The sequence below is a fragment of the Hippocampus bargibanti genome, linkage group LG05, assembly GCF_051943395.1.
Source record: "Hippocampus bargibanti isolate YZ-2025 linkage group LG05, ASM5194339v1, whole genome shotgun sequence".
In the NCBI taxonomy this organism is placed as follows: Eukaryota; Metazoa; Chordata; class Actinopteri; order Syngnathiformes; family Syngnathidae; genus Hippocampus; species Hippocampus bargibanti.
In genome coordinates, this window is record NC_142738.1 from 31,207,391 (window position 1) to 31,219,980 (window position 12,590).

The following is a 12,590-nucleotide window of genomic DNA, read 5'->3' on the forward strand; positions in this document are numbered from 1 at the left end:
CAGATGTGTTTTCAGGATAAGAGCAGACTGGAACACACGTCCCCTACTCGTCAGTCGTTATACCAAAAAAATAATAATAATAATACAAGAAATGTCTTCATGTATTGCTGACTTTAAAAAATTCGGTGACTTCTCAAATTCTTTTGTACATTGACGACATCTTACTTTATTCACTAACTGAAGACGAAAACGAGACTGTATCAATCACTTTGTTCCAAAATCTAGAAAGTACAGGTAACTTCTTTGACTATGTTACAGTTTTGCCAAAAAGAAGTTGAACTTCTAGGAAATGAATAAATAAATTAAATAAAAGATGATGACATTTCTACAATCTGATTTGGAAGACACACCTTTACCTGACAGCATCCACGTTGAAATTATTGCTGATGGTTCATTACAAAACGTATTTAACGCAAGCAGCAGAAATTGTTGCATTAACTGGAGCGTGTAAATGGACAGAAGGAAAGACTGTTGAACATGCAGATTTATTGAGAGGATTGTTGAAAGCCATCTTCCTTCCAAAAAGTGTGGCTGTGTGCAAATGTGCAGCGCACACAAGGGATAAAGACAGGAATTAGCGCTCAGGCAACGCTAGAGCAGATGCAGCTGCCAAAAAGGCTGCTTAGACTGTTTTCAATCTAGTAAATCAAGAGACATGTGAATTAGTGCCCACACAAGTTTTGAAGGATATGCAAGCGTTAACTACAAAATCCGAAAAAAAAATCTGTGGCTGGCCGATGGTGCTAAGCTAGTTGATGGGCTGTATAAAATATACAATAAACCATGTTTACCGAGAAACATGTTTCCTATGGTGGCTCGGTTGAGCCATGGTAGGTCACATGTATCAACAGGAGGGATGGTGTTTATAGCAGGAAAAGTAGTCCATTTAAGCAGAGGTTTCAACTCATATGCAAAAAAACCTTTGTCGGAGTTGTTTGATATGCTGTAAACATAATCCACAGGGTAATATGCGACCAAAAAGAGGAAAATTTCCACAGGGGTCACACCCCTTTGAAGTGGTCCACATGGATTTCATTGAACTAAGCACAAGTAGTTCTTATAAATACTGTTTCGTGCTAATTGATTCATTCACCAAATGGGTGGAAATTGTGCCTTCAAAGAAATCTGACGCATACCGAGAATAATTTGGAGTGATAATGGGCCACATTTTGTTAATGACGTAATAACCAAAATTTCCGAACATTTAGGAATTACATTAAAGAATCACTGTGCGTACCATCCACAGAGTGCAGGATTAGTTGAAAGAACGAATGGTACGATCAAAAATCGACTCAGAAAAACGATGGAGGACAACAGGCAAACCATGGCCTGAATGTCTGTGTTTGGTTAAATTATATATGAGAATAACGCCTACTAATAATGGCTTAACACCTTTTGAGATTTTGCATGGCAGACATTTCATCCTCCCATTATGGGAAGGTGTGCCCTGGCAAAAGAATGAATCAGATCCAAGCGCTTTGTTGGCAAAATCGTTGTGTGAAATGTTTACAACAAAAAGAGGTCCACAGCATGTGTACTGCTGCAGTCCTCTTTGTTTCCTCCACAGGAACAGAGATGTTGCGCCCCGGAGACGAGGTGCTGATCAAGGTCTGCACCAAAGTGGGAGGGGCCATTCACCGTGCTGATCACAACGCCAACTGCCATCAAGGTGGAAGAGAGACGGAGCCGAACTACTCAATAGCCATGGGTTTGGTCTACATCATCTTGCTGTACAGATTCATGGGGGCAATCCAGATGACACACGTAGAGCCTCCCATTCCATCAGCCTGAGAAGTTCCACCATTACATCCAACAAAGTCAGATAAGTGTCCAAGCATTGCACATCCTGTAGCTTGCTTGCCACTACAAGATGCAGGAATAGTCTCATTTCCCCTTAGCGTCCTCGTGAACGAAGCACAACAAAATGGAAGTGGTTATCCTCAGGGTTTTGGCACGCTCATATCAAGTTAGGGAAGGCTTGGACCACTGGTTGGGATTCCGTTGTGGTCCATTCTGAACCCAAAACAAAATTGGTTTGAAATAGCTGTGCCCAAGAAGCAAAACGAACTGTCGTCAAGATAGCTCGAGGGATTGATCATCCGTGGACCTTTGCCACGCTCTTCGGAGGCCCGTGGTATACAACTTTGCTTAGACTGCTTATGCCTATCGCGGTCGTGATTGTACTTATTTTCTTAGTCATTGGTTGTATTATTCCATGCGTAAGAGCAACGCTAATGAATATGATAACTAATTCTCAGGTGAACTACGCAAAGGTTTTGTATCAACAAAGTCATGAAGGGGCTCCTGTGTTGTAGCTAGGAATTGTAAACCATGGCCAGAGTGTGGTTGCTCCAACCAAAAAAAAAGAAACGGAGAGCCGAGAAGGAATTTTCCTCTTCAAATTTTTGATTGAATTGAATTTGCCTTTAAGACTGTCGCAAATGGAGAGGCGGCAGTAAAGTTATGACAGAGGTTTTTCGCCTTCTCCATGGTATAAGATAAGATAAGATAAAGTAAAGTAACAGGAGGGAATGATAGTGTTTTTATGCACATTCGTAAACATTATGTTATTCCATGTTTAGCTTAGTACATTTTGTCAAAGTCAAAGTGAGCTTTATTGTCAAATATGCTATATGATAGATAGATAGATAGATAGATAGATAGATAGATAGATAGATAGATAGATAGATAGATAGATAGATAGATAGATAGATAGATAGAGAAAGAGAGACAGAGAGAGATAGATAGATAGATAGATAGATAGATAGATAGATAGATAGATAGATAGATAGATAGATAGATAGATAGAGAGAGAGCTAGAGAGATATATAGAGAGAGATAGCGATAGAGAGAGAAATAGAGAGATAGAGATGGGGAGAGAGAGAGAGAGAGACAGAGAGACACAGAGAGAGAGAGATAGAGAGAGAGGGAAGAGAATCATGAACCATTGGACGTGATGTTGGAGCTGTGCCTCAGGGATGGCAGGTTTTGAATTTGGGACACATCGTCAGTAGTGTGCCAAAGAATCATTGGGTGTTTCGGCCTTTTAATCACTAGACACCCTCATCGATGGTGGCCAGCGACAGGTTGATCACGCCTGCGCTTGTGTCCCATGCCCAATCAGATGTTCAGAAGCTGGTAGGGGGGGGGGGGGTCTTAGGTTGCTGACCTATGAGCCCAACAAGGGTCCTTCCTCTTCATCCAGAGCCAGTGGCTGCTTCTTTCTGCCGCTTCAGAGAGTGACTTAACTGTGTGCCGCAGAGCCTGTCCATGGATACCCAGGTCTTTTAGCAGCCTGATGGTGGAGGAAGCCACAAACCCTCTGCATCCAACTTCAATTGGATATACTTTGGTTTTCCATCCCCGCTGTTGCGCCTCCACTACGAGTTCTGTGTAGCGCAGCTTCTTGCGCTCATAGGCCTCTTCAACAGAGTTTTCCCACGGGACTGTGAGTTCTGCGATGTAGACAGCCTTGAGTGACGAGGACCAGAGCACCAAGTCTGGTCTGAGGATGGTGGCTGCAATCTCCGCTGGGAAAACCAATTGCTGGCCAATTTCAACCCGCATCTCCCAATCGCGGACCCCGGATAGCTGTCCAACTTCTGGTTTAGCAGTAGGATGGTTGGGCTTTTCCTGTCCCTCTCGGATGAAGGTTAATGGTGCTGTGCTGGACGTGGTGGCTCGCATTGGCAAGGAGTTGATGGTATTCCTCTTGCTCTCAAGGACAACTGCCAAACTCTTTCGGACCTGGTTGTGCCTCCAGGTGTAGCGGCCTTGTGTGAGGCTGGCCTTACAACCGGTCAGGATGTGTTTGAGAGTTCCTGGAGTTCGACAGAGGTCACAGGTTGGATCTTGGCCATACCATTGGTGGAGTTTTTTTTTGGAGATGGGAGCACGTCATTGACAGCTCTGATGATGAAGCTGATGTTGCTTGCCTCCATTTCCCAGAGATCCTTCCAGTTGAGCCTTCTCTTCTCCAGGCCTTCCCACCTCATCCATTGTCCCTGCTTGGCAAGAGGGACAGCCCGTGCAGTTCTTTCAGCTTCCTCTTGGCGGCGCACCTCTGCTATCACCATTTTCCTTCTTTCCGATGTTGAAGCCTGACACCAAGAAGGTTTGTTTGTAAGGCCAAAGCCCCCTCTTCCGAGCTGAATGTGTCCCACAATGTCGCTATGCCTTAGAGCTGCTATGGCCTGCTGCACTGCAATGGATGGCATCCATTTCCGTCCCATTGATAGGGGGGGTGCAGCTTGACTGATCTTCCGGTCTCTGGAGTCTGTGAGGGTCATCTGAAGTCTCACTTTAGCGCACGTGTACTCTTCGGTGAGGCTTGTGATTGGAAGCTCAAGGACCCCTTTGCCATAAAGGCCGATGTTAGACAGACAGCGTGGAACACCAAGCCAGCGTTTCACATATCTAGTGATGGTTCGCTCCATCTTCTCCACAGTTGAGAGTGGGGCCTCATAGACTGTGAGTGGCCACATTACCCGAGGGAGAAGTCCAAACTGCAGACACCAGAGCTTGAGCTTTCCTGGCAGCTCAGTCTTGTTGATGTTTTCCAGACTATTGGTGATGTCCTGCTTGAGTTGCTGCACTTGATCTTTGTCTCTGAGGCTTGCATTGTACATATTATGTTATTGCATGTTTAATTTAGACTACATGGAATTATGAAGCTTAGTTGAATAGTTGCGAAAGCAGAATGTAACAAGTATCAACTTTCAGTCTGATGTTCTCCCAACATACTTGTCCGTAGCTGATTGGACAACAGATCGCTGCTGTGTGACTTCCAATACTTGTCTTTAGGTGATTGGACAACAGATCGCTGCTGTGTACTTTCAAAACTAGTCTGAGCGGGCGGGCTTTGTGCTTTTTGTTCTTGTCGTGTACGTGTGCTCTTGGCTCCCCGCTCCGACAAGAGATGTGCTCCGTTTGTTTCACTAGAATAAAGTAGTTTTTCTGTTCACCATCTATCGTCCCCGCTGGTATTTCATCACAGAACTTCGTTGAACACCGAACCAGATGAGAAACAGGAATTAGAACCCAACAATTTCCTTTTTTGGAGAACAGGCTCATTCACGAACGACATATCACTCATTGTGGCAGTTCCGTGTGTATCCCGAAAAATAGTTTGTATGCCAAGGTAAAATTTTCTTAAATTCGGTTCGTAAACCGAAAAGTTCGTAAGCCAAGGGGTTCGTAAACCAAAGTCCCACTGTAAATGGTTTGAAAGGGGAGTAAAAGAAGCTATTTTCATAAAACAGCAAAATCCTTCCCTTAACCGTAATGGTGGGGTGAGGTTCAATTTGGATGGTTCGTTCGTACAATAGACTGCTTAGGCAACATAGGCTTAGTTATGCTGATGAGGTGATACCAGGGCAAATTGGGCAATCAGGCCAGTCGTCAGTCAGGACAATAGAAGCAATCCGTGGAGCCGCAGGGATTAGTCTTTTACTCCCCCAAACCTGAGAGCAGGGACCAATCATACCAGAGTCCGGCACCGCCACGTCTGGACAGTAGTGATATATATAGGGCCGAAACTACCAGTAAGACTTTAGTTTGCTGACAAAGGTTTTTGGATAGGAGGCGATACGTCCGACACCTTCAAAGAAGTACAGATGACGGCTGAAGAAACCTTTTCATCAATGGACCATTCCTATTTGACTGAGAGCTTACACAGACGTACTTCAGTAAGAAAACACATATGATTTTCAACACAATTTCACTTCCATTGTTTTGAAGATAGATCTTGAAGTTTCCTATTCCCCATCTTTCCAGAATGGATTATCACTCCATTTATTATTAGAGAGTCACGTTTAAAATTGGAATACAAGCTGGGAAGGTTGAATTTAACAAGGTTCACTCTCTCAAATAACACTATTTTAATCTATTATGGATAAAACAGTGCAACAATGTTTTCACTGAGTTAAAATGGCTACAAATGGATGTTGTCCTTTTATTTTAAACAAAATTATAAGCCTTACCTCTTCCATTCGGTAGGATTCAAAAACATACAAATAGTTGCCTGGTCGGCCGACCAGTCTGCTTGAAAAAGACAATGACAAGAATGGAGCATTACGCTAAGGATAAAGCATTAAAATGTATTATTCAAGTGCTTCACTCTATCAAGTAATGAAACCATGAAACCACTAACCTTCCCCTGAAGAAAGCAATGTATATGATTGGCGTGAAAGCATTGACAAACTTCAGAATGAAGGTCTTAAATATGAGTCTCTCCTCAAAATTCTTGTCCGTTTTTGGAACCTCTAAAAAAGAAAGCACACGTTTCCAAGGCTGTTACTTTCTTCGCTCAAATTGTGTCAACAGTGGTTTCCAGGTATCTACTTATATGAGTGAAAGGTAATTGACAAAAAAAATGTGTTCAGGTTGCCAGGCTAACCTGCCTAAAATATAACATTGGGCAACCTCAAATGTTGTGGAGTTTCAATAGTGATATACAGATATTGTTAAAAGACAACCGACATCACTTTTTTGTTTCCTAACTGACATCAGAAAAACGTTTTATAGCATCTGAAATACCCAAAACACGCAGGATGATATTTTTAGTGAAATGCAAAACACCAATACAAATGACTTAAAGTGTCTAAAAAGTACTTCAATTTGAAACCGGAAGTGGCCAGTTAACTAATACCAACTAGTATTGAAGGTAGAGAAAAGGAGTCAAAACATATCAGGAGAGCACTCACTAACTGTGGGTACCCTCAGTGGTCATTCAACAAATGTCAGAAAGATAGAATAGGGAATGAAACCAAAAATTCTCAAGATACAAAAAGGAGAGGAGTAGCAGTACCTTACATTGCAGGAGTTTCTGAAAAATTACAAAGAGTCCAACACAAAATTCCTACTTATTTCAAACCGATAAACACGTTAAGGCAAAAATGAGTGCATCCAAAAGATAGGCTACCAAATGAAAAACAAAGTAATGTAGTTTATTCAATACATTGTAAGAAGAAAAATTGTAAAGAGCAGTACATTGGGGAGACTCAACAAATTCTCAAAAAAAGACTTTATCAACATCGCAGGGATAATACTAGTGGGCCTCAATCGGCAGTACATTTGCACCTAAAAGCTAACAACCACTCATTTGACGACAATGAGGTTAAAATCTTAACGAAAGAACATAGATGGTTTGAAAGGGGGGTAAAAGAAGCGATTCTCATCAACAACAAAATCCTTCATTAAACCGGTCTGGTGGGGTGAGGTTCAATTTGGATCGTTCATACAATAGCCTGCTTAAGCAAAACAGGTTAGGCAACATTCGTAATGCTGATGAGGTGATACCGGTGGGAGTGGGGGAAATAGGCCAGTCGTTAGTCAGGAATGTAGGAACAATCAGTGGGGCCACAGGGAGTGGTCCTCTGCTCCCCCCAACCTGAGAGTAGGGACCTATCATAGCTGTGTCCGGCACCGCCATGTCCGGACATTAGGGATATATAAATAGGGCCGATACGACCAGTCAGACTTTAGTTCGCTGACGAAGCCTCTTGGATAGGAGGCGAAACGTCCGACACCTTCAAAAAGTACAGATGACGGCTGAAGAAATCTTCTCATCTTTTTGCATCATTTCATTTTGGTTTGGACTTCCTGATACGTCATCCTGCCTTCCCTTACATGATGTCACATCCTGTTACGCCACATCCTGTCCGTCTTACATAAATGCTCTCCCAGTCCGCTTCATTCTCTCTCTCGCTCTGCTTCGTCCTCGGCCGACCTCCCACAATGTGTGTGCGTGCATTGTGTGTGTGTTTGTATGTGCGCGCGTTACTTGTGCGAAGACGTTGACACAGTGGGGTGGGGTGCCCTGGGTGTGAGCTTCGCTGAGACAATGGAACGGGGGGGAGAGGTGGGGCTGCCCAAAGAGAGCGGTCAGCCCAGCCCAGCCCCTTCCTCCTCCGCCCTAAAGGAGTGGGGGAAGATTCACAGCCGCATTCTAGGATCGGCAAATTGATTTGTTTGCCGAATGGGTAAATAAACGGAAAGAAAAGGAATAAGGCGGTTGCGTTAGCATTCAAGAACGTATGCGAAAAACATTGTTCCTGCCTGCGTGTAAATCTGTCGGCCGGGTCTCTCTTCTTTCACAGGACGAGAGACTGCCTTGTCATTGCAAGCGGACTCGACGGGGGGCTATACAGACGACTATCCTGTCTCATCTGGAAACCTGCCCAACCATGCCAGCTTGACGTCCTCATGAATGACATAACACTGTTTTTCCGATAGCTCTTTGATGAATACCGTCCACTTGAAACAAAAACTAAATTAAATAGGCAGGCAAATTAGACTGAGTGAACAAATAAATAAGCAAACAAACAAATGAATAAACAGAGGCCGAACTTCAGTGAACTTGAAGGCAAAAGTAAAGTATTTTTGTTGGATTGGATAAAGTGATTTCACTAAGAGAATTTAACAGCTTGAAGTAAGGATTCCAATGTTTTTGTCTGCGATCGGGACAAATAATTTTGGAATCCTAATTCGGGCAAATGCAAAATGAAATGGAGTCAAAGAGAGAATTTATAAAATTATAGGATTAGTTTTGTTATATTGAGCTAAACTTTGTTTGTATATGGCTTGATTAAGCCATTTGAAAGAAGCCATTTAGTTATTTACGATGCCTCTTATCAAGGTTTTTGTCAGCACAAAACTTCAAAGAGGGGGTTTAACACCCAGAGGCAATTCAGGGGCCCCCACAACATTCCACTGTATTGACCTCTCGTAAGTGACAGTTCAATAGGGAAAATTAAATACAGTAAAGTCTCGTTATATCGATATTCAAGGGAGTCCGAAAAAATATCGATATAACCGGGACTATCGATATATCCGACCCTGTTTGCATGTAATTTTCTCCGTGCGTGCATAGAAATAGTATCGATATAACCGGGACTATCGATATATCCGATATCGATATAACGAGACTTTACTGTAAAATAGTCAGAGGAATTAGGCTAAATGACAGGAACATTTATCTCGAATTGGATGGAATTGGCAATTCAGAATCAGAAAGCCTTTAGTAGTCCCACAATGGGGAAATGGGCAAGGTAAATGTGACTAGATTCGCTGGTGATTAATTACTTAAAAGAGATACACCAGTTGATATCATGGGACTTTTCATAAAAGAAAAGTTTATAGATTTATTAAAATAATGATCGTGACATGATCATTGGACCTGTTTTGACCTGACAATTGTCTTCCCCCTGAAGTCAATGAACAGATGATTTGATTCATATATACGATATACATATTGAATTTGAAGACGATAACAAATTGGACAAGGTTGATTTGCAAAATATGATGACTAACTTTTTTCATTCCGCTTTTTATGCAGATGATGTGAACAGCAACAATTCGCAAACAGAGCTAGGATGGTGGTTGAGAAATTATTCAATTTGCAGGACGAATTGATGAACTGTGAGATGCACAAGCCACTTGTATCCACTCATCCTGTGATTTTCTCGGCACAGACGCTGCTGAATCACAATTGTAGCATCCAAACTGCATTTTGGAAATTAAATTTAATCCCTGTTTCAATTGTCATAGGAGATCTAAAACAAGAACCCGCAACGGCTGGTGTAAAGCACTTGCCCATTTAGAGTTTGGCACACCCAACTGATGATTTGGGATCGATGACAAAGCCCCTATTGATAATAGTTTAAGTTTCCGAAAGTATAGTTTTTACCATTTATTCAAATGCATGACAATTTTTTTTTTGCACATATTTGCTCCGCTGAAATTTTCAGACACATTTTATTGATGCTAGACATTCAGAATGCTGTTAAAACATTTCTCATCCAACCATCCAGCCAGCGACGAATTGTGACAATTAGGCTTGATCGAACGAAAAATATTCAACGGTGGAGATGCGATGGCGGAAATCCGACGTTTATTATAACAGCCGCAAATTCTAAATTATCTTCTGGCTGCCTTTGCGTACAGAATCAGAATCAGAATCATCTTTATTGCCAAGTATGTAGAACACACAAGGAATTTGTTTCCGGTAGAACACGCTGCACTAGTATCGTCGTCAAAAAAAACTGCTAAGTGGCACTATACAGTTCCATTTTGGCTACTGTTGAAAGAGTTCAAAGAGTTCAAAGAGTTACTAGCTTGGGGGAAGAAGCTGTTTAAATGTCTGCTGGATTTGGTGCGCATGGATCGGTTGCGCCTGCCTGAGGGGAGTAGCTGGAAAAGGTGGTGGGCAGGGTGCGGAGGGTCCAGTAGGATTTTCCGCGCCCTAGTTTGGATTCTTGCAGTGTGCAAGTCCTCGAGAGTGGGTAGGGCGGTGCCAATGATTTTTTCCGCCGTCCTAACTGTCCGTTGAAGTCGGATTGGGTCCATTTTTGTGGCGGCCCCGAACCAAATGGTGTTGGAAGAACACAGGATGGATTCGATGACAGCCGTGTAGAAATGTTACAGCACCTCCTGTGGCAGGCCATGCTTCTTTAGCAGCCTCAGGAAGTACATTCTCTGTTGGGCCTTTTTCAGGATAGAGTTGGTGTTGACCTCCCACTTCATGTCCTGGGAGACTGTGATTCCCAGGAACCTGAAGGTCTCAACGGTTGACACCAAGCAGTTGGATAGTGTGAGGGGTAGCTGTGGTGATGGATGTTTCCTGAAGTCCACGATCATCTCGACTGTCTTGAGCGTGTTCAGCTCCAGGTTGTGACGGCTGCACCAGAGCTCCAGCTGCTCCACTTGTTGTCGGTACGCAGACTCGTCGCCGTCTTTGATGAGACCGATGACTGTGGTGTCGTCTGCGAACTTTATGAATTTGACAGCTGGGTGCGTTGAGGTGCAGTCGTTCGTGTAGAGAGAGAAGACAATGGAGAGAGGACGCATCCCTGCGGGGCTCCAGTGCTCGTGGTTCGTGTTGTGGATGATATATTTCCCAGTGTGACCTGTTGTGTCCGTCCTGTCAGGAAGCTGAGGGTCCACTGGCAGATCGTGGGGGACACACCAAGCTGGAGAAGTTTGGGGATGAGGAGTTCAGGGATAATGGTATTGAACGCAGAGCTGTAGTCCACAAACAGGATCCTTGCGTAGGTTCCTGTGTTGTCAAGGTGGTCGAGGATGTGGTGCAGTCCGATGTTGACTGCATCCTCCACAGACCTGTTTGCCTGGTGGGCAAACTGAAGAGGATCTAGCAGAGGTTCGGTGATGTTCTTTAGGTGGTTCAGCACTAGGCGTTCAAAGGACTTCATGATCACAGACGTCAGAGCAACAGGTCTATAGTTGTTCAATCCCGAGGGTGCTGGTTTCTTTGGAACTGGGACGATAGTAGACTGTTTGAAGCAGGATGGGACTTCACACTGCTCCAGGGATCTGTTGAAGATTCGTGTGAAGACCGGAGCCAGCTGGTCAGCGCAGAGTCTCAGGCAGGATGGGGACACTCTGTCAGGTCCTGCAGCTTTCTTGATCTTCTGCTGCTTAAAGAGCCGTCTAACGTCCAGTTCGTGGATCTGTAGGGCAGAGGGCGGAGATACGGTAGTTTCTGGTAATGGTGGGCAGACCGGGGAAATGGGGGTGTCCTTTTCAAATCGGCAAAAGTATGTATTTAACTCATCAGCCATACCATTGTTGTACACTGCTTGGGGGGAAGGTAAACGATAATTTGTTATTGCTTTCAGGCCATTCCACACCGATGCAGAGTCGTTAGCGGAGAACTGTTTGTTAAGCCTCTCCGCATAACGTTTCTTTGCGATGTTAATTTCCTTCGTCAGCCTGTTTCGGGCGAGTTTGTAAACTGCTCGATCGCCGCTTTTAAATGCGGATTCTTTCTCTTTCCTAAGCTGCCTGAGTTTGGGAGTGAACCATGGCTTGTTGTTGTTGAATGAGCGGAAGGACTTTGTTGGTACACACATGTCCTCACAGAAACTGATGTATGATGTTACAGTGTCTGTGTATTCATCCAATGTGCCCGTTGAAGTTTCAAAGACGCTCCAATCAGTGCAGTCTAAGCATTCTTGTAGCGATAACTTTGCTTCATCTGTCCATGTTTTAACTGTCTTGACTACCGGTTTTACACATTTGAGTTTCTGTTTGTATGTGGAATTAAGTGGATTAAATAGTGGTCAGAAAGACCCAATGCTGCATGCGCAACAGACCGGTATGCGCCTTTGAGTGCTGTGTAACAATGATCTAGAATGTTTTCTCCTCTGGTGAAACAGTCAATATGCTGCTTATATTTGGGAAGTTCACGGTTTAAACGTGTTTGATTAAAATCGCCCAAAATGATCAGGGGTGATTCTGGATATTTTAGTTCGAGATGGTTTACATGGTCCGCTAGCGTTTGTATACACGCGTTAGCATCAGCTTGTGGCGCGATGTACACGGCAACGAGAATAAAGGAAGCGAACTCACGTGGCGAGTAGAATGGCTTGCAGTTGAGAGACAGCGATTCCAAACCAGGGCTGCAGTGTGCGTCGAACATCGTGACATCGGTGCACCATTCTTCGTTGATGTAGAAGCATAGTCCACCGCCTTTGGATTTCGCCGATTGCTCCGTGTCACGGTCGGCCCGAAGGAGACGGAATCCGGGTAGGTGTAGCGCGGAATCCAGGTGGCGGTCACTGAGCCAGGTC

At 43.8% G+C, this 12,590-nt stretch overlaps 1 protein-coding gene across 1 annotated transcript in view; it reads right to left on the minus strand.

Moving 5' to 3' along the window:
* Positions 1-12,590, minus strand: part of LOC148898522 (anoctamin-1-like) — a 94,068-nt gene that overhangs the window by 34,909 nt on the left and 46,569 nt on the right. The window contains 2 exon segments of the mRNA XM_088995729.1: positions 5,982-6,039; positions 6,152-6,263. Of these exon segments, the coding sequence (XP_088851855.1) occupies positions 5,982-6,039; positions 6,152-6,263 (170 nt within the window).